At 38.5% G+C, this 27,243-nt stretch overlaps 1 protein-coding gene across 2 annotated transcripts in view; it reads left to right on the plus strand.

The window, feature by feature from the left end:
- Positions 1–3,448: 3,448 nt before the first annotated feature.
- Myo81F (Myosin 81F) overlaps positions 3,449–27,243 on the plus strand; it is a 227,652-nt gene continuing 203,857 nt past the window's right edge. For both annotated transcript variants that reach the window (XM_067116921.1, XM_067116922.1), the window contains exon 1: positions 3,449–3,609. In XM_067116921.1, coding sequence (XP_066973022.1) covers positions 3,585–3,609 — 25 coding nt within the window. In that variant the 5' untranslated portion in view covers positions 3,449–3,584. The remainder of the gene's footprint in view (positions 3,610–27,243) is intronic.

A 27,243-nucleotide genomic window follows, 5' to 3' on the forward strand; every position in this document is an offset into this window, starting at 1 on the left:
CCACTGAGCTGATTAACAGCTCTCCTAGGGCTGGCCCGAAGGATCAGATTTATTTTACGTAGCTAAGAACCAACTGGTTACCTAGCGATGGGACCTACAGATTATTGTGGAATTGGAACCACATTATGACGAGAAATGAATTTCTATCACCAGAAATAAATTCCTCTAATTCTTCACTGGCCAGTCGGAGAGTCAAACGCCAGGCCAACAGCGTGCTAGCCGAGAGCTCTACCCACCCCTCCAATGAAGTCAGCTGGAACCTGATAGAAAGAATATGTCTCAGACAAGTTTTGATCTTATTTCATCCTCTAATGATGACAGTTCAAAGTCTATTTCTAACAATATAACAAGGTTCAATATGCAATGAACCCGGTAGGGGGTTAGTGCTGCTAGTGTAGGCCTACCAAAGGTTCTCTGCAGCGTCCCTTCAGGCCCTGGCCGCAACCCCTTTCATTCCTTTTACTGTACCTCCATTCATATCTTCCTTCCATCATGCTATCAACCCCCTCCTAACAATTATCTCATAGTGCAACTACGAGGTTTTCCTCCTGTTACACCTTTCAAACCTACCTACACTCAATTTCCTTCCCAGTGCTGAATGACCTCATAGGTCCCAGTGCTTGGCCTTTAGGCTAAACTCTATATTCCAATATGCTAGGAAGGGTCTTATTTTATCCTCAAACCCATTACTGATATTGAAGCTTAATTGTGCATTGCTTGAACGTCATGAGTCTATAAGAAGAATCATCCTCTGAATTCCCAGTAAATTAGCACTTGCTACATTGGGTCATTCCAGACTGAAAAACACTCACTATTAGTGTTCTCGTAGTAACATTTAACAATTCTCCACAGTTTCCAAAGTTTTGGATTGCCCTTCATTTTTTCTTCATTTTACATTCTCACTGCTTTTTCGTGTGTGTTATTTGTGTGGCGTAACATATTTACAGAGTTTGTAGCTTTCACCGTGTGCTGGAAGAACGTGCAGTATTTTACATAATTAATATTAGTCTGTATTCAGGACATTTATATTCAAATTGATATCTATGTTTAGTCTTGTCAATTTAATCTTGATTAATCATACTGGGATGTATTCTATTTCTCACTTAATTCACTTCATCTCTTAATTTAAAGTTATGTATAGGAGATCGGTGAAAATTTGAGTTCTTACAAGAATTCAAATAAAATAATTCTGAAAAATCGGGAGAGAAACTGTACCTTTCAGCGTTTAACCAAGTAGTCAATTTTTTCACCAGTTGGAATTGTTTCAGTTCAGATGATATGAGTCTGTCCTTTCATAGTCTTAGTGTGAACACACTTGCTTCTTTGGTGACAGGTTGACCGTATAGATTTAACTGTATTCTGTTTTCCAATGTGGTTGTTTATTTATATATTTCTTTGTTGAATGTTTCTTGACTGTTCATTTATGCTTTTTCTTTCTTTTGGCTAATCATTTAACCATTTTGGATGTGTTTAGCTAAGTACATTTTCACTAAGCTTAACAGTGGCCACTAATTCATTTGGCAAATACACACACACATACATACATACATATATATATATGTATATATATATATATATATATATATATATATATATATATATATATATATATATAAACCTTCTCCCTTCTGATTGTCCCTCTCACTTGCAGAAACTTTGAATAGAAGCATGATTCGTTCAGGAGAAAATGTTTAATCTCAGAATAAAGGTTTTTGAATCAGCGGGAAAGAGAGACGGCCGGTGAGTACAACAAGATGAAATTTGGTTAATTTTCTCGTGAATGAAGTTCATTGTTGAACTCAGAACTGAATATTTTTCGACATAAAAAAAAAATCATGCTGCAGTCTAACTGGGAAAGGAACGCGCGGGCGCGTCCGCACGTTTTTTTGATTCGCCATTCAGACCGCCGGTGCTCGGACTTGAATACTTCAAATGAATTCAGGATTTCGGGAAAAATAAGGAGGGAGATGAAAAACGGGATCTTTTGCTCTTTACTTTTTCGTTTTAGACAGAAGGTCGTCTGAGAACCATCAGTTCAGGCTCTCCTTAATTTCAAAATTCAAATTCCTCGCTAGGATCGGCGGCAAAAATCAGGAGACGGAATGCTAAAGATTTTAGTAAAGGAGTGGTAAGGAAAGAACGATCGTTCTCGTTTTCTTTGGCGCAATGAAAATTATTATTTTTCTTTTCTGCGGCAAAATGTTCTGCCGAAGATAGTTGGGAATGCAGGTAGTAAGTAACATGCTCCTAAAATCGCTAGTCTTTCCATCAGCATAGTCAAAGAATGTTGGACACAAAGCCCCATAAGGATTCTAGCTAATAGGTAAGGCAACTATGATTAATGAATATATATATATATAATATATATATATATATATATATATATATATATATATATATATATATATATATATATATATATATATATATAGTTGCTTTACAAGCGAATATCCCAGATTCGATTACCGAGCAAAAGCGGAATGCATCAGGCAAGTTCTGTGAAAGCCTAAGCAGTGAATTGTGTACCTGCTAGTTAGTCAACCGTAGGAGTTGAACCAAATTGGAGGAAGACATGATAGTGAGACTAACACCCTTTGTTTGAGGCCTTCATCTGCAAAGGGAAAGAGGCGTATTTTAATTCTATACAGTATATGCTAGTGTAGCTGTCCATTCAAAAATGACGTCAGTATTTTAGCCATTTTGCAACTGCTTCAAATAATATACCAATCACTCGACACCTCTCTGCATTTTCAAGATTGTTATAGGTCAACTTGGAGTTTTTTATACCGTAGGCTACTTGTCTCACACACTCGCGCGCACAAACATTCATTGTGCAACCTCCTGCCAAGGCTAAATAGTAATAGAATAGGCGTTTCCTGCAAACGAAGAACAGGCAAAGTTTTTATATATAATCGTTACGGTCATCATTGTCTCACTTTCCTTTTAAATATAATTTTTCAGTGTTGAAGTTACATCAAAGAACGGTCTGACTTCTTTTCAGAATATATAGGCAGGCAGCGTTGTGATTTTAAATAACCGTAAGGTTGAACATGTACTTTTGAACAAGAGACAGACTCAGAGAAAATGCATCTGCAGTGTCAGGTCACAACAGTTCCTCTTGAAGAGGTCAGCATTGCAATACCATGTCATGTTAAACATTTGATACGGGGTCACGCTTAACGTTTCTGACGTCACTGATGTCGTTTGGTATTCTGATTGGTTCACAAATGAAGACATGGCAACGCACCCTAATGTTTTAACTTTGCAGTGATATTTTGATGGTCATTTCGACTTTATTTTTCTTCCATAATTATATATGTATTTATATGGAAAATATTGATGTGAACGTCGCCATGTATATGTATTTCAGGTGATATTACAATTGAACAGAATATTGCTAGATGGCAACTCATCTCGGTAGCATTGAGAAGAACGAAGCGACTGACTCAGTGTTTAAGGATTCGTCGTCAGTGTTACTCTGCCAGTGTTGAGGGAAAGGTGTACGCTGCGTTTGATGCTCCACCAGTATTGTACAATGCTAGGGAGTGATATATAAGAAAACCGGGATTTGGTGAATAGCAAACATGGAGCGGATCTTTGGGGCGAATGGTAAGTAGGCGAGGGCAATTTCCGTGCGGTAATGATTTTCGAAATGATAGCAGGAGAGAGGGGAAAGCACTGCTTAGGATTCTAAGGGGAGGAGGTCCAGTCTCATCGATTTTTGAGGGGAGCTTCTCACACCCAGCCCCGATTTTCCCTGGGACTTGTCACATGCCCCTGAAATGGATGGACCAGGGTGAGAGAAGGGTGGGCATAGGGGCATTCGTTCCGAGATGGGGGGATGCGATCGCCAAAAAAAAAAAACGTCCCTTCGTAGCAGATAGCTTTCGTAGAGACCCTTTGTTTTAGCAACGTGGAAATTACATCCGAGGGAAAATGGCCTGTCCCGTAAGCGAGCTAACTGGGTAGATTTAGATGTCCCGCAGATGCCCTTTTCTAATTTAACAGTTTATTACGAAATGGTATATTACATAAAATTTTTTTAAACAGTTGCTTTGGGTCCTATATAAGACGAATAACGAAACACCAAAGCCTCGAGTTAATCAGAAAACCGTTTTTAGAAGTGCCCTGATTAATTGTATACGTTGATTCAAAGCCCTTTAGATGCATTTTTTCCTCTTTTTGTCGCTCTGAAGGGTTACTAGTCGATAATCAAGGGGTGGGGAGACGTATCACTGTAACCCAGTTTTAGTTTCCTTCCACTCGATTGAACAGGCCGAGGTAGGCCTAACAAAGCAGGGCGTAGGCCGATTGTGTTATGAATGTTGGTTCTACGCATTTTGTACGTGTATCATATCAAGCGGTTTTCAGGAAGTTAAATCGGTATTTTTTATGTTTAAAATTACCACGGGCCTGTTGGAAGTCAGCTGAGGAGATCCCGTAGATTTTCTAAGCAAAGGATACGCTTTTATCTGTCTATAACAATGCGCGCCATCTCGGCCTGGCATGGAAGATGGTTATTAGTTAGAATTGCAGTGATATTGAAGACTAATTTTCTAGGAAAGCCTACAAAGAGCAGATAGCAACCAGACTTAAGCTTGTCCTTTGCCAATTCAGAACCCTGCGTGATCGTAATTTACAAATTGTGAAGCAACCCATCACTTCTAACTTGACATAAACGTAACCAAGCTAACCATTACATTTATACTGTAATGGTTTGCAATTTTCTCAATTTATCGCACTGGATAAGAGGATTAAACACTTACCACAGACCTTATGGCTGTGTGAGGACACGAAGTAGACTTCTTGGCCTGGGAGGCGTTAAAATTCAATCATTTGATGGGCTCTAGATGCACGATTAACGGAGCAACAGCAATTAGGCTATACATGTGTTAGACACAGGATAGATAACAGCGCCCATGGGAAGCCTTTATATACGATGTAGACTTTATAATAAGGACAGTCTTTGGACAGAGGATAGTTACTTGACAGTGAAATGTACTTTAGATGCTAAGTAGACGTAAGCCCATGAGAAGATTGAATACAGGGTCAACGGTAGACTTTGAGAGGATACAGCCACGGAGTGGAGGTTAGACCAGGTTAAAGATACAGCCTCGGGTTAGATGTTAGAGTAGATGATAGATTTCAAACACGGTGTAGACGATAGATATAGAGGGTGGTTTCCCTGTCATGACAGGTGGGCAGCGTGCATGCGAATCTATAACATCGCCAAGTGATAACAGTAGACGTATCGAGGCCGGGAACATTGCAGAGTGGAGTAAATAAGTTAAAGAAATTTTTATAAACGCCTGCAGGAGCGAGACATGTTTCACAAGGACTGGGGATGCAAAGACTTAATCAACCAACGAAATATCACACTTTCATATTTTCAGGTATCATATAGCCCAAGCTTTCAGCAAGACGATGAACAGTTTAGAAGAACGTTAGAGGTTCTCTCTCTCTCTCTCTCCATACACATACGTATTCCTATACCTGTTTATGACCTTTTTTTCACGTAAGATAAGCTGGCATAAAGTAACAGACTGAACGTGAAATTTATTAATGGAGTAATAGAAGTTTTCTCAGGGCAGGTCATGTCATTGTGGCGCTGCTCTACTCGATCCCTAGCTGCAACCCCTTTCGTTCCTTTTACTGTACCTCCTCTCATATTCTCTTTCTTCCATGTTGCTTTCCACCCTCTCCGAACAATTGATATTGCAACTGCGAGGTTTTCCTTTTTCAAACCTTTATACTGTCAATTTCCGTTTCAGCGCTGAATGACCACATAGGTCCCAGTGCTTGGCCTTTGGCCCAAATTCTATATTCAGTTCAATTCCATATGTTGATGAGATTAATGGTGAAAGGAATATGGAGATGGCTTAGGCTTATTCTTCGCATAACCCCCTGGGTGAATAGTAAGTGATATCGTTAGTTGGGATCCTTAGGGCCAGAAGTACTTAGGGAGAACTATAAGAAAGGTGGTTGATTAGTGGAAAATAATATATTCTGTATATACTGTATATTATAGTGTCTTTCTTAGCCACTCGCCTTTTTCAGGTGGGACTGGCCCCAGAAAATGCTAGGGATGAGGTTCCTAACCTCTGTGTTTGTAACCCACCACAACCATCTAACTGCATGGTACATCATTCACTCTTTAGGTCCACAGAATCTCCCGAACCGCGCCCAAATCAGTTCTTTTAGTCGGGAAATCCGGCTCCTCTCACCGGTGAGACAAATGTTCTAAACCACTGAAACATTAAGACACCTATCAGCTTAGTAGTGAAGGGCATTTGTGTCGCTTACCTTTGGGACTAGTTATCAGTGTCGACGGTTAGGTCCGGTAATGGCTGCAGTTCACATATGAAATGGTGCGTGTCTCATAATAGGGCGGCTTATGCCTCGTCTCATCCTTCTCTCTCTCTCTCTCTCTCTCTCTCTCTCTCTCTCTCTCTCTCTCTCTCTCTCTCTCTCTCTCTCTCTCCATACATCACGGGCTAGTTTAGTGCAGTAGATTGCTTGTTCCTCCGTCATCTAACTTAGAAATGGTTATGTTCTCACAGGATCTTCATAATATGGTTTTATATAAGAGTTCCAGGCTACGTGAATCGTTTGGAAAATGCTTCTTCATGGTGGAAATAATATTCGTAAGACTACAAGAGAACGTATTCAAGTTACAAGTTACTCGGACATGTTACTACGGCCTTTGCAAGGCACATTTTTGTTTGTGAATTGTTTATAACAAGCTTATGCTTTTCGTAATTTGAAACTTTGGAAAAGCAGTCTGTATGAACATATACTGTATATATATATATATATATATATATATATATATATATATATATATATATATGTGTGTGTGTGTGTGTGTGTGTGTGTGTGTATATATATTATATAAAAATATATATATGGTCTATATATATTTTATTTATGTAGTGACTAACCAGACAAAGAAAATAAACGATAGTGCTTTTAATTCAGAGGCAAATGTTGCGGACAAACCAGTGGCCCTTATGTAGCCCAGGCCCGAAGAGAACCAGAAAAGAATGAGGAAGGGAGAATGGCAATGATGATGATGATGATGATTATTATTATTGTTATTATTATTCAATAGATGAAACCCATTTATATGGAACAAGCCCACCAAAGGGGCCATTGACATGGAGTTCAAGCTTCCGAAGAATATTAAGGTGTTCATTAAGAAGAAGTAAGAGATAAAGGGAAATACTGAAAGAAGAGATCCCACTCACTTGTTAAAAAAAGAAAAAAAATCAATAAATTAACAAATAGATAAAAATGCATTGAAATAGGCCTACAAGGAGAGTAGTATTAGGGTAGCAACGCATCTACCCTAGGCCTAAATGAAGTAGATACAAAGATGGACATGAGAGAAATGAAATGAAAATGCATGTCACTGATCTAACACCAGCCCTCTGTAAGAATTTTGTCACTAAACATCCAATATGAAGTTTTTTTTTCAGCTAGTAAAGGCGAGATTGGTTTGATTATGCTAAGATCTAGGAGGGGCAAGTTTTAATTAACAGTGGAGACGGAGAATCATTGTACTGCTTTTTTTCGGGCACAGAAGATAATGAAGTGGGATTTTTCTTGTTCAAGCTATCTTAATTACTTATAAGTTGGTCTCTCTCTCTCTCTCTCTCTCTCTCTCTCTCTCTCTCTCTCTCTCTCTCTCTCTCTCTCTCTCTCTCTCGCTTGCTGTTCCTTAACGTATTGGAAACTAGTTCCTGCTCGTCTTTGAAATTTATTTTGATATATATTAAGGTTATATACTCAAATTCATAGTTGTGCTCTGGTGATAGGAGTATAAGCTCTGCCAAGCTGCAATTTGACCCCCCCCCCCTTTCCCCCACCTCCCTCCCCTAGTGTAGGCTACCTCCGACAGAAGGCGCCCTATATAATGGACCAATTAAAACTTCTGCATCTGAGGGTTCAGTTAAGATCTTCCTTCTTTCTTTCCGTCACTTTGCAAACTTTCGGTCATTGTTTTCATTACATGATACCCTTCCTTATCTCTCTCTCTCTCTCTCTCTCTCTCTCTCTCTCTCTCTCTCTCTCTCTCTCTCTCTCTCTCTCTTCGCGTTTCGTTGTCGAGGTCGTAACCTATTTAGGCTCGTTTTGACAGACTTTGGACTTGGTCTGTTATGTCTGGAAAGGAATATATATATATATATATATATATATATATATATATATATATATATATATATATATATATATATATATATATGCATGTAGAATTTCCTGGTCACGTTTTACCAGATACGTATATAAGTGTAATAGCCACAATGCCTTCTTAACTTCTCGAATTCTTCGTGCTTTTTTGGATACGCTTGTCACTACAAAGCCTTAAGATCCAAGTGCAAGAAATATGAAGAAATTATAATGAGAGAGAGAGAGAGAGACTTAGATAACGGAAGATTATGAGAATCAAGGATGTTTGAAAAAGAATAAAAGAATTCCAAAGCACAGCAGTAGAAGGAAAGAAACAGTCATCGAGAGGAAATGCTTGAACTCATCAGGACACTAGTTCAAATTGTTGATTAGGGGAGAAACAGGAACCGCCCCCCCCCCATGCACCGGGGAAGAGGCAAGGGCGTGGCCATTGATCGGTCGAATTGTCTTTGGTTTAGTCCTATCGATGGAGGAGAGACAATGTGAAGCACCTGAAACTTAGGTACAGGATTCTTAACAGCTACGATTGAGGGCAATAATAAACTAAAGAAATTGTAAGAAATTAGAGAGTTTAGAACGTCTAAACAAAACAGATCTGAAGTGATATGAACACCGTATGGAGCTTGCAAGCAGAAATTACTGGAGAGGGCATAGAATTAGATATCCGCAGCATAGGAGGATTAGGCCTAAATATAATGTTACAGAAACATTGATGTTCTCTGCTAATCCCTCTGTCATGAAATAATAGTAGGTGGTTCATCCTTTGGTGTCCTTTTTTGCTCAAGCATGCTCCATCGGTTAATGCAGAGAACACGAATTTGCGATTCCCTCGTTCAGTGTACTGTACGAACGAATCTTATTCTTTGGGAAGTAGTCTATAGAAAGCTCAAGCATTTTTTTTTTTTATTTTCAACTGAGCTTGATCTCATAGCTTTCGTTTCCTTTGGTTTCTTGCTTGTTGTCACCGGTTTGTTTACTTGTTGATATCTGTCCATTATACACGTTTTACTTAGCTTCCCTTAGCTTTATTTTCCTCTCGTCACATGACTATTCACAACTGAGATGGCCTGCCTAGCAAATTAATAGGCTTTTCGGGTTTAGAAATGTCCATTATCTCAAACAATTTGGAATCGTATGTCAAGCAGTTCCTTCCCTTACATACAGACGTTATAGCCTGCGGAAGCTTGCTTTGCAGTAAACGTCATTTTGTTCTGGACGTTGAAACCACTGTCTAATTTTTAATATTCGTATTTCTTACCAACCAGGCCTCAGAAAAGGTAAAAGTGTAAAGGACGTTTATGTCATACTGCTGTGCGGTCATTGTCGTTTGGGCTGGAGGCTCTTTCGTCATTGCTCTTAAAATATCTCAGCTTTCACAGCTTGTACATTATGATTATGAAGATAAGTAGCACTAATCTCTGTTGCCCGAGACTTATGAAGAATTTGTGTGTGGGTATTAATAATAATCTAGGCTAGGGAAAGTCTAGGGTTCCGGGTTCAAGCCTTGCATGAATGCTGTGGGGCTTATGAAATAATTATCACCGTAACTGGTTACGTAGTAACCCTGACTTCAGCGTCATTGTTTACTTCCCCTGGGCAGAAGGGAGCTGTTCTAAAGTTTCTCTGTAACTGAATAGATTCCAGGGGAGCTGGTGTTTATATTCTAATCCGTATGGCCCACCCGGACTTGGTGGATCAGTGCTGAACTTCAGGGCGCAAGCTACCCCTCTGTTCCCAACGCTCTGATCGACTTTAAGGATGTTTTGTTTATATTCATGGGAGGATGAGCCTCCGTCCCGCGGGACGCTGCTAGTCCCCTCTGATTAAATGCCCTTCGTTCGGGTGGATGTGCCTGTGTCTAGATTTTTTTTGTGGGGGGGGGCTCGTGGCAGTTAGGACTCAGAGTCTTCGTCGTTGTCATGTCTGTCACAATTATAGCATTTTTATGTAAGATTGTTATGCCGGGCGCTGTACACCTGCGTACTAGATCAGTTAAAAAGGAATCCTCAACGGGTTTTTTGTTAATGTAATTGATACTGATGTTGAAAATAGTTTTTAATACCGTGCTAATTATATTCGATCAAAATATCCGGGTAGATTCCCTTTTTACTGTTCTGGGATTAATTAAATTGACAGTGTTGTTTTTTATCGTTCTAAGTTTAATTCTGCCCTCCGGTGGATTCATAGGAAACATGTAGCCTAAATCCTTATTGCTACATTTGTATATGCAAAGCAGATGCACAATAAGGCGCTCTAATTATTAAAGTAGTTATGGCTTAAGGGAAGGTTTTGGTTATGGTACGGTATGTTTACCAAGTACTTTACATGTTAAAGAAGTGTTCTTTTGCATATTAGTTTCCATTATTAAAGAAATGTTTTTTGCATATTAGTTTCCATTCAATAGCCGTGCCTAGCAGCGTGTTTGTTTTTACCAGAAACCGCCAAATATCCATGTCTAGGCTTAAGTGTTGAGTACTTTAGGATATAGAAAGTTGATTAAACAATATGTTGTTTAGTCATCTTGGGATGATGACTCGTAAGGCGGATGTAGGTGTAAAAACAGTGATAGCACATAATAATGTTATGCAAACGATTCAGACTCGTGAACACATGTTGCAGATGATGTAAGGGAGTGATGGTGACGTTTATAAATTCGTGTTGATTGTAGATGAGTAGTTTTAGTTGTGCATGAACACATATTTAAGATAAGTAATGACATTGCGTTTCTCTGCACCTTTTCCAAGCAATGACATTGCGTGTCCTTCTTTCTCTGCATCTTTTCCAAGTACTGACATTCGTCTCCTTTCCTTGCGTCTTTTCCCACTTGTGTGTGGGGTCGATGCTTCTGACATTTGCCCCTCACCTGGCTCGGTCATAAACACCGTCCTCTGACAATTGTTTATCTCTCAGATCTGCGTATAAAATCGCATATATTGATTATGTGTATAAGCGTCTTTCTTTTGGAAGGCATGGATGATGTAGAATTATGAATTAAAATGTCTTTGGGATATATATCCTTTTTTAAGCTTAATTCTAAATCCAGTAAATTGGCAGTTGGTGTACTAGTTATACTCCTCTGATACTGATTAATCTTCAGTAAATCTGTGCTTGACTTTACTTGATCTTCAGTAAATCTGTGCTTGACTTTACTGATTCATCTTAAATAAATCTGTGCTTGACTTTACTGATTGATCTTCAGTAAATCTGTGCTTGACTTTACTGATTGATCTTCAGTAAATCTGTGCTTGACTTTACTGATTGATCTTCAGTAAATCTGTGCTTGACTTTACTGATTGATCTTCAGTAAATCTGTGCTTGACCCTGCTTGAGTATAAGCTCTGAATTCATACTTTAAACATTTGTTGATGTATACAATATAACCTCAAGCAAGAGGTTCTTGAGCCAGGCATACTATCTGTCATACTGTCGAAGAGTTGTTTAAACCACATCGGTATTAGTATTAATGTGGTGATGTGATAGTATTATACTTCCTTCATTGAGCGAGTGAGCTTATAAAATATATAGTCATGTTCCTGTCGAAATGAGCTGAAATATTACATCATTACTGTAGTGGTGACAGATACCATTGAGTCACATCATTATGGAAGAGTAGAGTTACAAATCGTACGATGCAGTTGCATTAGTGAACGGAGATGATATGGACACAGTTATTTAAGAATATGTGAAGTCTCTATGTAGTGATGTCAGTAATGAAGCAGTGATATTATCATATCTGTTGAAATGAGTGAAGATATCAAATTGACGTAATGATTGTAGTTGAAATGACCGGAGCTGAGAAGTAAAGGCTTCTACATCGTTTCCGGAATAGATATAGCCCACGAGTCAGTCAGTCAGTTTGTTTGCTGGAAGAGATATGCCGTAATCACATCTTGTAGGAAATTTGATATTTTCGCGGTGTTGGAATTTAACATATATAAACTTGCAATATATATATATATATATATATATATATATATATATATATATATATATATATATATATATATATATATATATATATACAGATTTTGAATGATTCTGAATCGCCACTTTAGAGCAAAAGATATGTTTTTGCTGCTGTTGAAGTTTGCTGATTGAAAACTCACTCTCTCTCTCTCTCTCTCTCTCTCTCTCTCTCTCTCTCTCTCTCTCTCTCTCTCTCTCTCTCTCTCTCTCTCTCTCTCTCTCTCTCTCTCTCGTTCTGCGGTCTCATACCTTTGATGGCATGGAAGTAATCTCCTTGTAAAATTACAGATTCGTAATGGCCGATGTTCGTGCAGTCGGATCAAAAGGAAAATGCTTATAGAGTGGGTTGAAGGGGAGGGGGGGAGGGGGAAAGCGAGATAGGACTCTCATCAACAGTGACTCGATAGCATAAGCTAACAAACAAAAGGCCGTTGACGTTTGTCACACCGTTTCAGAAGTAAACAAACAAACAGAGCGTGGCGTCCAAGGGAAATATTCTTGGTATTCATCATCTAGTCGTGAAGGACGAAGGAAGCAGACAGATGGTGGTCGCCTTCTTAGCTTTTTTTTTTTTTTTTTCCTCGCACTCCACACCCCCCTTTGCCGCCTCCTCCACCTCCTCCTCTTCCTCCTCCTCCTCCTCCTCCTCCTCCCTTTCGCTCGAGGCGTGAGTAATAGTAGATAGCGGTGGAAAAGTGAGCGTTTTGGAAAGGCTTGTAATATGACGGGAGTTGCCAAACAGCCTTTAGTCGACGCCTGAAAAATGTCTCGATCTCATATGTCCTGGAACTGGCTTTCACTTGACGCTCTTCTTCCTAACGCTGGGTTTCTGCGTTTGGAAATACAGTCCGTTTACTTTCCAGAAGGTTTGCAATTGACTCCAGGTGGCGAGGCTCCGGATCGCTTCTTTCTTCCCCTGCCAGGAGACTCTGGACCATCCCGACACACCCTTCCCTTCCACTCGATCAGCTACGGTCTCTCACTCTCTTCCCACCCCGGACCTGTATCTACTGTATATACCCATGTTCACCCGTGAACAGTCGTTGGGAGCCTGACCAGCAACATTCATATAGCCTATTTCTTTTCCTTATGATGACCCTGCATGCATGCAAATCATCAGTGTTGTTATTACTCGTCGTGAGCATATAGTTTTACGGAGTAAGGTCAAATGGACTGAAACTCAACAGATATATAAGTATTTGCGTTTAATTACCGTCGTCTCTAAATCGTACCTGAAATTGGGTTACCAAATCTAAACATTTATTTTCAAAAGACCGTGAGAGTCAGTACATAGAAGTCTTTCTTGTTCAGAGATGGTTTGCTGTTTATTAAATCTATATGGTTGTAAATTTGAATTAACATGAATTAATTTACCACAGAGGATATTCTTAGTGGTAGAAGGTAAATATTAATCTCTCCGCATGATGTTCTGCCAAATGAAACCGATAACCAGTGTAGCCTCTGTTCACACCTGCGAGAGAGAGAGAGAGAGAGAGAGAGAGAGAGAGAGAGAGAGAGAGAGAGAGAGAGAGTTACGGTGTTGAAAAGTTATCTTGAAACGTTTGAGGTTTACCTTAAATATTTTTCACAATTCCCAGTACGTTAACAGCCCCATTATAGTGACTATTTCATTACAAGCACTCATATACTATCATCATTAGCTGCTAACCTAACGGAAGCGTGCAATTGAAGCACAGCTTCCTTTATTGCAAGAGGAGCCCGAAACTTGCTCATTTCTGTTTACTCTCTTTGTTTCACGGTGTTAGGAGCACGTGGCTCCCTATCAGCTGATCCCTGCACACACACACACGCACATTGAACTTCCCCTACACCCCCCTCCCCCTCCAGCAGCGTCGAAATGCCACTATCTATCCGCCTCTCGCTTCCCCCCACGTTTATAACCCCATCTGCCCTCCCTCACCCCGCCCCACGGACACGAAGCCACAGCTAATACCATCTGGTACTCCTGTGTGGCGTCCCTGCTCCTCCCTCGCTCTGTCTAGAGAGCTTTGCGTGGAAACAGAAGCGTAAATGCGGCAAACACGTGGAGATGAAGACTAGAGAGAAAGAAAGGGTTGATTAGAATCGCGTTACCTGTGCTTATCGGAGATGGTTGCACTCGACAACTGCCCACCTTCTTTTGGTGGCCCTATCGGATACTTTCGCTCTTGAGAAGGAGGCCCTGCCTTTGTTGTCGCCTCCCGCAGAGAATGCCAGATGTTTAGGGGCGCTATCTTTATTCGAGGGAGAGAATAGGAGCGAAAGATATAGAGACAAAGACATCAGTTTTGAAACGTTCCTGAATTGGTAATGATATTGGATGCATTGATTTAAACCGTTGTGATGTATCGTTAAGCGTTTAGTATCACAAACAGCTTTTAGTATCTCGGTTATCGAAAGTATAAAGAAAATAAAAAGCTGTGTGGTCTGATTCCTTATTAGTTGAGTGCACATCGGACGAACGCCACGTTGAGTTAGGTAGGACGATTTTTTGGTTTGGAACCTGACGTAGGTAGCCTGCTAATTAGGGAGGCATTTCCTCAGTCCCTCCTTTACAATTCGTGGACACATCGGCATTTGCCAGGAGCTAAATGATATTTATTATTTATTATTATTATTATTATTATTATTATTATTATTATTATTATGACGCAACCATGGCTAGTTGGCATTTGCCAGAAGCTAAAGGGATATAATTATTATTATTATGGCTAGTTGGCATTTATTATTATTATTATTATTATTATTATTATTATAATGATGCAACCGTAGCTAGTTGGCATTTGCCAGGAGCTAAATGATATTATTATTATTATTATTATTATTATTATTATTATTATTATTATTATTATTATGACGCAACCGTGATTTGCCAGGAGCCAAAGGTTATTATTATTATTATATTATTATTATTATTATTATTATTATTATTATTATTATTATTATTATTATTATGACGGTATCGATTGGCTGGCTGCACAAAGGATATTATTATTATTATTAATGATGGTAATAACGGTAGTCATTATGACAGTTGTTGGTAAGTAGTTGAACAGTTGTTTGGAATGTAGCCCGTGGGTAATTTTGTCAAGGATGTGGTGGCGCCGATGATGATACCCGTATCCCGAGGTACGTGAAATGGGCATCAGACGAGTTTGAAATGGCAGAGCTGTTGCTCTTAATTTTTTAAGGAGCTCATTGGAGCTGAGTTGAATATAGAGTTTAGGCCAAGCACCGGGACCTACGAGGTCATTCAGAGGTGAAACAGAAATTGACAGTAAAAGGTTTGACAGGTGTAACAGGAGGAAAACCTCAAAGCAGTTGCACCGTGAATCAATCATTAGGAGAGGGTGGAAAGCGGATATGAAAGGAGGTACAGTAAAAGGAACGAAAGGGGTTGCAGCTGGGGGCCTAAGGCTGCTGCGAAGAGTAATGCTTACAGTGCACCGCATGAGGTGCACTGACGGCACTAACCCCCTACGGTGTAGTTCATTGGAATTATAATATATACTCGTATGCAAATAAATACGTGATTACTACAAGATTATTGTATATCTTTACGCTGTTTTTATTATTTGTAATATTTTCGGTGAAGTGTTCAGTAAAATGAAAAGAATACTCTACAAATAATAAAGCATATTAGTCATTAGGAAATTGAAATGATGTAGGCTATTAGGAAATTGAAATTTGATGAGTGATACACAGGGATATACAGGAAACCGGTCACCGATACTTCCAGTCACAGGAAACGTTCGTATTAGTAACTTAGGATGGGCACAGTGGCATTTCCTCTTGGGCATTGTAAGAACAAAGAAGATACCCGCGTCTGAATTGCCTCGATGCGGATATTTATGTTTTTTTAATATTTTTTTTTATTTGATTATATTAAAAAAGTTATTGACCATACCCCTTTTTTCTTACCTGCGAGGACCCAGGTGTTTAACGAAGTAAAACAAGTCTCTCTCTCTCTCTCTCTCTCTCTCTCTCTCTCTCTCTCTCTCTCTCTCTCTCTCTCTCTCTCTCTCTCTCTCAATATTTTTGGTTCGAAATTCTGGTATACTGTTTGATTTTAGTGATGCTTTTGCAAGTTCTTGCTGGAAGCATTGGAGTTTTATTTGACGGTAGTATCACCCCTTGTTTTTCAATGCTGGTTAATTGAAGGCTTGATTTTTGTCTGCTTTTCTGGTCTATGTATGTATTGCATCGTATTTTTCTAATAATAATAATAACAATAATAATAATAATAAGGTATTTCTTCAGTAGTCATTACGGTCAGTAGTGTTAAATGATGGAATAAAGATGGAACCCAGTCTTTAAAAAATGAAGATACCCAATTTTACTCTTCATGTAGGTGAATAAATTAAAAGACACTTATCGTTACACTTAGTCAAGCTGAACTCTCTGGACAATTTGTTTCGGTCCCTCTTATCATTGTAATCCTTTTCTCCTAGCACGCTGTTTATTGGTCGATTTATATTTTCTTTTGAGCTCTAGTTGCATTCTTTGCACAGTCTTCTTTGTCATTCAGTTCGGGTCTCAGCCACGTACAGTCTTCCATCAAACCAACATTCGCTATCTCATCTATCTGGCCTCTGTTTACCCTCATAATATTACTCATGCTTCCACTCACTTCCTGTGTCCTCCTTTCACCATCCCCTGGCACTTCACTAAACCTAGCCAACGTTACCTAGCTTCCAACATCGGCCTTCCCAACGTCCATTTATAGCCTCTTATTTCATAAACTTGCGGCTGTCATCTCTTTCTATAAGTGTCGTCGCACCACCCAAATTAATAATTAATAATAATAATAATAATAATAATAATAATAATCTTTATTGCAGCTTAGGGCCATATACACGGAATATACAAATACAATGAAAATGAACAGAATGGGAGACATAAAAAGAAGCCCTTGTTTGAATATCCATTGTACTTCGATGTAAGCTTTCTCCCTCCTACATTTACATAGTTTTTTCAGTATGCACACACCATGCATCATCAGTGCTGTCCACCAGTGATGTATAATGTTTTTGTTAGAGGTTTTCCTGTAGTTCACGCTGTGAGCTCACAACTTTTTCCCCTTTGCGCTGAAACAATCCGTGGCCTCTTGTGCCACCGTTTCCTCTATGCAAAAGGACAATTATTATTCTCACTCTCAAGTTTGGAACTCCCAAAGATTATTTATACATCAACAGCATTCGGAATGTAATCGCCACCGTAACTCAACTTCACAATCTCAAGTGTTCGTATTGCCTTGGTAGTATTTTGCTTAATCGTGATTATGGGGTTAGTAACAGAAAAATGATAATGAAATGTTATATTTAAAATTCACGTGTCTTCCACATAGATTCCATTGATTTTTTATATTTATTTTTACTTACTATAACTCTTTATCGTCATCGTCAGGTTTTTGTGGTACTGAGGAAAGTATTTACTTTTGTGATTGCCCTTCTTAAGCCTTGATTAGATGGAGGTCTGTGATCAGATCTTGGATAATTCCCAATAGGCTTTGCCGTAGAGAAAGTTTCTAATCGATTGTTATCTTAGCTCAAACCCCCGTTTGGGGTACGCAGTTCTGGTAGTAACGTTATCAGTGGAGATGACTGGAGTATGTATATATGGTTAGATGACTCACTGTTTAGAGGCGAACGTCAAGATGTTATTGGTTAAGTCTGTTTTCTTTTGAGGCGTACAGTATTTCACTGAAACTATAATAATAATAGCTTACAGTCAGTTTTGATTTTGAATTAGAAGGCCTTCAGGATAGAAATTTCTCGTTATTGACAAAACTGCTTCAAAATATCGTGAATAATTTTCAAGAGAAGTCTCTCCCCTTTTACCCTATAAATTTCCAAGAGAAGTCTCTCCACTTTTACTCTATAAATTTCCAAGAGAAATCTCTCCTACCCTATAATTTCCAAGAGAAGTCTACCCCCTTTTTGCCCTATAAATTTCCAAGAGAAGTCTCTTCTACCCTTTAAATTTCCAAGAGAAGTCTCTCACTTTTATTCTATAAATTTCCAAGAGAAGTCTCTCCTTTTTACCCTATAGATTTCCAAGAGAAGTCTTTCCTTTTTTACCCTATAAATTTCCAAGAGAAGTCTCTCCCTTTTACCCCATAAATTTCCAAGAGAAGTCTCTCCCGTTTACCCTATAGATTGCCTTGCAGGCGTCTTGCATATTCTCATGGGAGGGTTTTGACGTGAGGGTACAATGGTACCATAGAGCTACAGCATAAGCAGCTTTTCGGCGCGTGGAAAAGGTTCAATCTCAGCGTTCGATGTTGTGGGCCGTCACTTTCAACTGCTATTGATGGTTTATAAGGGGGGATAAGTGCTCTTAGCTATAGGGCTGTTATAGATAGGAAATGCTATATATATCATTTATAGTCTGCGGTGTGGGGGAGTGAAATGATTCGTTGATGCATCTGTGTAAGTGAGGGGGAGTGTCTTTTGATGTTCTTTTGTCATTCTTTTTTTTTTTATGACCAATGAATGGAAGATAAACTCTTCTTCGTGGTTCATAAGGAAAGGACGCGTGTTCCCTTCCTCTTTATATTTTTTCCTGTATTTTTTTTACCGCTCAGCTAATCCCAACCAGACACCATATAAACTGAGACAGTAGACATTACACTGGCGCCACATGGCGGATGCTGCCACAGATAAAAGGTATGATTTCTACCGTCAGACGTGTTTATCTATTCCATACATTCGCATCTCTTCGCCGTAGGACGGTAGTGCCGTTAGTGCATCTCACGTGGTACACTGTAGGCATTAAAGGTTCTTTGCAGCGTCCCTTCGGCCCCTAGCTGCAACCCCTTTCATTCCTCCGTTCATATTCTCTTTCTACCATTCGAGTTTCTACCTTCTCCTAACAATTGCTTCATAATGCAGCTACGAGGTTTTCCTCTCGTTACACCTTTCAAACCTTCTTACAGTCAGTAGTTTCCCTTTCAGCGCTGAATGACCCTCATAGGTCCCAGCGCTTGGTCTTTGGCCTGAATTCTACATTCCAATTCCAATTCACGTTGCTAGAGTGACAATACATCTGCAGGGATGCAATGTTCATACCAAGTCTTGCAGCATCTGCCGGCCAGAAATCTTATATTACTTATGGCAAGAGAGGCTGTCTTGCCAGTGGAGCATAAAAAAAATACGCTGTCTCAGTATATTGGTCTATTAACTCTCTGTGCCTTCTCGCATAAGGAGTTTCTGGTGTCACCCCATGTGAAAAATGGGAAAAAGCACGTTAAACGAAGAAGAAGAATTGCCTTGGCGGAGGTCTGCACCCTGCTGAGTGCTCAGGTTTTATTGCTCTTGGAATCGCCCTCATTTACTCAGCATTCTGAAGAGATGTCTATTTAAGTAAGAGTATCGCGTAACAAACGGGAATTATTTTTCAGTCGCGCAATTAACGAATATTCAAAAGAACTAGGAACAAGCGGACGATGTCAATTGCAGCCTCTTAAGAAGGCATCCAGCTGTACAGGGATGGGGACGTGATCTTCACATATGTACGCCAGATTATCGTTTCGGGTGTTAGTCAGCCTCATGTTTTATGAATGATATTTGTGTGGATGTTCGTCACCCCGCGGGAGCTTTGGCTGTTTGTGGGACTTCGTTGTTGATTGTAGGGATGTTTCATCGTTGTTCTTGTGTATATATTCTTATGGGACGAGCCAGAATAAGCCATTAATTCGCAAAGTAGATTGCACTAAAGGAAAAAGGAAAACAAAGCGTAAGAACTATGATAAAACACAAGACTGAACGTACACACACACACACACACACACACACACACACACACACACACACACATACACATACATATATATATATATATATATATATATATATATATATATATATATATATATATATATATATATATATATAAGAAATTAGGAATGTTGATATTACGATGGTGATGAAGGCAATGACACAACAATAATAATGATAATTTTTCAGGTAACTTTTTTTTTTTTTTTGCAACGTGTGAGATGACTAACAAAGACAATTTTAGGACTGTTTTGATGCCCTTTAATAAGACAAGGGGTCCTCAGCTAGCTGTTAATGATGTGAGTTCTTGTCAGGGTCCTCTGTGGTTTTTCAACCCTAGGAGGATGTGCTGTTTGGAAGGTTGTTTTATTTGTGTGTGTGTGTATATATATATATATATATATATATATATATATATATATATATATATATATATATATATATATATATATATATATATATATATATATAAAATGTACTGTATCTTCTTCTTCTTCTTCTTCTTCTTCCCAGCTTGTTCCCATTTTTATATGGGGTCGCCTTGATGCCTTCTTTTGAAGGGCTTTGATTTGGCTTTTTGGGGTAGACTTTGTAGTCCCGATCGGCTGCCCTGCCTGACATCACTTAGACCCCGGTATTGTGTACATGTATTGTACCAGTTCACCAGCGCTCCTTCTCCCAGCAGCGAGGAGTTGTTACGCGTTGAGGTCGATAGTGTGAGGTGTCTGTTATGTTTTTAGAAGATGTTGGAGTGGCTTTGCAGCCTATATATATATATATATATATATATATATATATATATATATATATATATATATATATATATATATATATATATATATATATATGATATGTGTGTGTGTGTGTGTGTGTGTGTGTGTGTGTGTGTTCAAAGGTGCTTCAATGGGTCTGTCATTGAGAGAGAATATTCTGTATCTTATGAATGGTTTCACCGCTGTAGGTTAAGGTCTGGGTCCTGGTTCTTAGTTAATTGTAGCGACAGATTTTGACTGACTGCTTAGCACTCACATATGTTGCTCTCTCTCTCTCTCTCTCTCTCTCTCTCTCTCTCTAACTACATTCGTAATTCATTGCTCAAGTCAACAGATGCATTTTGTCTTTTTAGGGAATCCGTGCAAATCGTTCCTCTTCCAGTTTGGAGGATGGAAGGCTGGCCATTCAGTGTTGAGAGAGAGAGAGAGAGAGAGAGAGAGAGAGAGAGAGAGAGAGAGAGAGAGAGAGAGAGAGAGAGACTCTTAAAATAGAACCGTGGTCCACAAGTGCTTGATTAATTTTAATTGCTTCAGACATACACTCAGGATGCAAACCATATGCCCCTCCCTCTTTTTCCATTATATCGATTCGGTCTCACCCCCCCCCTTTTATAGCATTCCGTTTTAGTTTCTGTCAAAGAAAGCTGTTGTACCGGCTTTGTCTGTCCGTCCGCACTTTATTCTGTCCGCACTTTTTCTGTCCGCCCTCAGATCTTAAAAACTACAAAGGCTAGAGGGCTGCAAATTGGTATGCTGATCATCCACCCTCCAGCCATCAAACATACCAAACTGCAACCCTTTAGCCTCAGTAGTTTTTATTTTAGTTAAGGTTAAGGTTGGCTGCCTTATACTCCTGGACAAATTGAAGTAATAATGATAATTCCCCATACCGACAAAAATTACAGTAATATAAGAGTGTCAAGATAACAAGTCCCCACCGTACGGACGCTACGTACCGTCAAAGCTCGTGCTAAGGTACTTTCGTTCTCCTTACTAATATAAAGGCTGGCCCCTGGGTGAACGTTGTCAATTCTAAGCGTTGGGTTCAGTACCCGGCGGCTATTGTTGTTACACACGGAAAGTTGAGTATAGTATGTGGAACACATTATTATTATTATTATTATTAAGACTGTTTATGTATAATTCTTCCTCAGGTACTTTTCTGTCCATTGTTATGACCTACTTTTTAAAGTCTTTTGGGGATTTTTTTCTAGTACCGTATGTTGTAATAGCCCAATACAAAATAGTTTTTTGAAATAACCTTTACCGTGTTTATACACGTGATTGTAGCCTATGATTTTTCTAGAACCCTAGAGTACGTTACTCCCATTTCAGGATCTGTAGGAGCTCTCTGAAAGAAGCTTTGCATATTATGTGTCATGAGTGTGATGAAATGCTACAATAAAGCAGTTTGCATTAAAACTGTTGTTTTGGTATTCTCTCTCAAGTGTTAAACTTTGCTTTAATAGTTTGTTAGCTTAAGCCAGGCCCAAGCCCGGATTGAAGACGAGAGTTGATTTGTGTAACGCATAGCTTATATATATATATATATATATATATATATATATATATATATATATATATATATATATATATATATGTGTGTGTGTGTGTGTGTGTACACAGCAAGCAGTATCGGATCTTGGCTTGTAGCTATGGGCCGTAACGAGGCCTGAAATCGAAGCCCGTCATTCCTAGGCAAGCTGTATGGTTCCTGACAAGGACGCGAAGAGGGAAGTTTATGTGTATTTATTTATTTCTTTAAAAGAAAAAAAAATCCTTGTCTTCAATCCCACGAGGCTGCCGAGAGGAGAGGGAGAAATTACTGTCATTTTCTGTCCCAGATTGCGCAAGCGCATTCCTCAATTGTATCACCACCAGATGGGCATAATACGCGCGATTTCCCCAGTGTTGAATAACTGGCAGCGAAAGGATCTGCATTCTAATGTATGAATCATCGCGGTTTTTTTTATATCTCTCAATTTGATAACGTAGTATTTACAGTTATTTGCTCTCTTTCTTTTCGAGAGATTTGTGTGTGTTTGGAGGGAGACGTTTTTATGTTGAATTTCCTATTTGTGCAGCGTTTAAATGCGATTGTTTGTGTTCGTTGTACTTGTGTGATTTGTGTGGTTGTGAGTGCCATGTTTGTTTGCGCGGGCGTGTCTGTGTATTTGTGTACCGAAGTATCGAAAGTGTGTGGAAGTGTTTACGCGGGTGCAGAATGTGTCTGCATGTGTGTGTGATTGAGTGTCCTGGCGTGTATGTGTTTTTATGGTGTGTCTGTGTGTTCTGTACGAGTGTATGTTGTGTACGGTTGTTTGTGCGGTCCAGAGGTCGAGTTCCTCTTTAAATATGCGATGTCTTTGCTGTTTGTGTTAGTAAAGTAACCCCTTTGCCATAGGTAGGCGCCTGGTTGTTTGTCTTTAATCTCGGCCTCGAATGTAAATTCTGTTTTTAATCTCGGGCTCGAGTGCAGACGTGAATTTCGTATTCGGGGGAAGTAAACGTCGTATGTCATTGGTTCTGATGTTGTGTGAATATTTCGTGTTTGCATTTCTCTCTCTCTCTCTCTCTCTCTCTCTCTTTCTTTCTCTCTCTCTCTCTCTCTCTCTCTCTCTCTCAGCGCACAGTGGAAGAGCCTCCCTAGAGATTAGAGACGCGTCGAGACATCCTCAGCGGATTCGAAATGATTTTATAGCAGGGATCCTACTTCCTCGGGCATGGAGTTACACCATTACCTAATCATAGGATAATTATTCATTTCCGGAATCGTTTAGACGTAATTTTAGTATATGGCGTTTTTTATTTGTTATATATTGTTAATGGCATGTAAGGCATTTGCGTCTGAATAATCGTTTGCCTTGGAAGAGATGGAGGTCGTTTATTTTTGCATTTGTCGGAGTGCGTCGGAATGCGGGGTACGTTTTGATACATGTATTGTTTTTTTATATTAAATGTAGTCGTGGAATATGATTTAATGACTGAGGTTATTGTTGTTGTTGTTCTTGTTGCATACGAGGTTATTGTTATTGTTGTTCTTGTTGCAGACTATGCTTGTATTTGTTGCTTTAGCTGCTTTTTTTTCAAGCAGAAATTTAGTACTTATTTTTTATATTTATTTCAAGTGCCGGCACTCATAGTATATAATTAAGTTTGGCGAATGAAATGTTCAGTACTTCTCCGTTATAGAGTGGGCATGATGCCCAAAACATGTATTTACAAAAACTTGCGACAGCCTTTGGGATTCTGTGCTTAGCAACCCCTTGCTCTAATACACATGTCAGTAGAGCTAGGAACCAGATGGTACCTTTGCCCATGAAATGAAAAAGGTTTTACGCATGCGCATGATTTTTTTTCACTGAAGAATTTTGAGCGAATAATGTCACCCGTTTAATGATTGCAAATGCAGAAAAAAAAGCCCTCCTTTTACTTTTAGAATCATTTGTGTATACTTTCTTAATCATACGAAATTTTCTGTTTGGGAATTCCTGACGAATGGTTGACAATTTGCAGTTTCGACTTTTTACGCAGAGAAGATTGAAAAATCTATGTCGAAAAGATTATGGTGAATAATTAGGTATTTTGCGTATTATGTCGAGGAGGTAATGTTATTTAGTAAGATTTGCTCATTGCCATCCTACAGTGACCCTGAAATTATATATATATATATATATATATATATATATATATATATATATATATATATATATATATATATATATATATATATATATATATATATATAGTTTCTGAGTTATTTAGACTTTGTTGTGCATTATTTATTTTCTTTAGATTTTCATACTTAATAATCTTTTAACACGTTTAGTCCCCCTCCCTCTCTCTCTCTCTCTCTCTCTCTCTCTCTCTCTCTCTCTCTCTCTATATATATATATATATATATATATATATATATATATATATATATATATATATATATGTACAGTATATGCATGTATGTAAGTATGTATGTGTGCATGTGTGTATTTATATATTCGGTTGTTGAGTTATTTGGAGTTATTTAGAATCTGTTGTTTATTACCTATCCTCTTCTCTTTGATTCTCCTATTTATTAACGATCTTTCAAAGCGCAAGCACTCTTGTGTTTTACTAACGACAGTTAACGCTCGCACTCTATGGCAAGAGTGAGCGGGTGGGCGGGCTGCCTGCTTCAGGAGTTCTGCAATGGCCATGTAAGTGAGAGCCCGATCCTTGCGGGCAATCATAACACCAGCTTCCTGCTTCCACTGTTACAGCAGCGGTTCGTCTCGTCACAGCTGTGCTCCTCGCTGCTTTCGTTGCTGCAGCTGCAGCAGCAGCAGCAGCAACAGCAACAGCAGCTCTCCGTGTGTGTGCGTGTGCCTCCCCTCTCGTTTCTCCTCTTTGGTTCTTGATTTTTGTGTGGTTGATGCAGCAGCTTCTATTTTATCTTTTGATTGCTTTATTTATTGATTTTGTTACCTTTTAATTACTTTATTTATTGATTTTATTGCCTTTTAATTACTTTGTTTGTTTATTGATTTTATTACCTTGTGCGTTGCTTTGTGACCTAAGCTCAAGGTATTGTACGGTTTTGTCACTTACTGTAAACTGATACTAAAAATGGCCAAATAATAATAATTATAATAATAATAATAATAATAGGAAAATTAGGTCGTGCAATTATCATCCAATATCAAAAATAAACTTCCAGAAATAATAATAATAATAATAATAATAATAATAATAATAATAATAATAATAATAATAATAATAATAATGATAATACTAATAGGAAACTTAGGTCGTGCAATTCTCATCCAATATCAAAAATAAACTTCCAGAAATAATAATAATAATAATAATAATAATAATAATAATAATAATAATAATAATAATAATAGGAAAATTAGGTAGTGCAATTCTCATCCAATATCAAAAATAAACTTCCAGAAATAATAATAATAATAATAATAATAATAATAATAATAATAATAATAATAATAATAATAGGAAAATTAGGTCGTGCAATTCTCATCCAATATCAAAAATAAACTTCCAGAATCCAGAGACATCCGGAATTTTTATCAAGTCTTCGTGGTCCATAGCCCGCTGCTCCACAAAGAGTCATTGAATTCCAATAGATAACTTTCTTCAGATGTCCTGTGTTGAGATAAATAAACTGGGCTGGTTGAACACACAAGTTCCAGTTAAATTTTTTTTTTTTTGTAGGAAGTAATAGGTTTTCGCCTTTAAAATATTGATTTAGTGACGGGAAAGGTGTCAGTGGAGGTGGTACAGCTCTTAGTGATAATAATAATAATAGTAATAATAATAATAATAATAATCTCGGAAGATGATCATCTTTCAAACAAACTTCATTTACAAGAATGGCCGTCTGGATGCTGTTGTGTTTATATTGCAGTTTTTCAATCTCTCGAACGAGTTTCTTTGTAACAGCAGGTGAATAATAATAATAATAATAATAATAATAATAATAATAATAATCTCGGAAGATGATCATCTTTCAAACAAACTTCATTTACAAGAATGGCCGTCTGGTTGCTGTTGTGTTTATATTGCAGTTTTTCAATCTCTCGAACGAGTTTCTTTGTAACAGCAGGTGAATAATAATAATATATAATAATAATAATAATAAAGTGCAAGATTTCACTAACAAACAAGACCTATTGATGTTTGGCAATATCCCAGTGAGCATCGCTTAACAATAATCACTTATGCTAATGATAATGATAAATAATTAAAATACTCTTGAAGTTCCTCATTCCGCTCGATTACTTCGTCCGACCGCGGCTGGCTGGCTGCCTCCCCGATGTCCAGGCCTGACTGGTCGAAAAGGGTGTTCCCCGCTCTTCTTTCCTGTGAGCCTGCGGTTGCCAAGTTACTCGCAGGAATCAATAACTGCGTGCCAGTACCTTCCATTGCCTTTTCGCCACCAATGTGCGAAATGCAGAGGCTCCGGGGGTCGTTTGACAGATGTTGTGTCAGCGGTAATTTTACGGATCGTCGCTGATACAAGTTCAGCTTTAAGGTGCTTTCCACGCAGTTACGTTTTGATTGCTTTTGAGCAAGACGCAAGAGAAAGAGGGGGGTGGGAAAGATGGCGGTGTTAAGTATTACAAGTATTATATTCGAAAACACTCTATATAATTTATATGTGTGTGTGTGGGGACTTACGTAAAACTCTTTCTTTTAATAGTTGGCCAAGGAGGAACAAGAAGACAACATATATACCTGAATTTCTGAGTCGTGGATGAATGACCTTTGTAGTAAACTTTCCACGACATCAGTCGTTTCATACACCTACGCAGAAAGGTCATCAGCAGTGTGTCGAACCCCTCTACGCACACTTTCATCCATCCCTCGTGCTTCGTGTATATGAAATAGAGATTTGTGTGTACGTGTCTTTGTGGAAGCTGCTTATGATTATAACGTAATGATGACGTTTCTGACGGAAGCCTAACTTATAAATTAAGTGATAGAAAATTATTCAGCAATTTAATATGGTTTTAAAAGGCCTGCTCAAATCGGTGTTT

The sequence above is a fragment of the Macrobrachium rosenbergii genome, chromosome 14, assembly GCF_040412425.1.
Source record: "Macrobrachium rosenbergii isolate ZJJX-2024 chromosome 14, ASM4041242v1, whole genome shotgun sequence".
NCBI classification, from domain to species: domain Eukaryota; kingdom Metazoa; phylum Arthropoda; class Malacostraca; order Decapoda; family Palaemonidae; genus Macrobrachium; species Macrobrachium rosenbergii.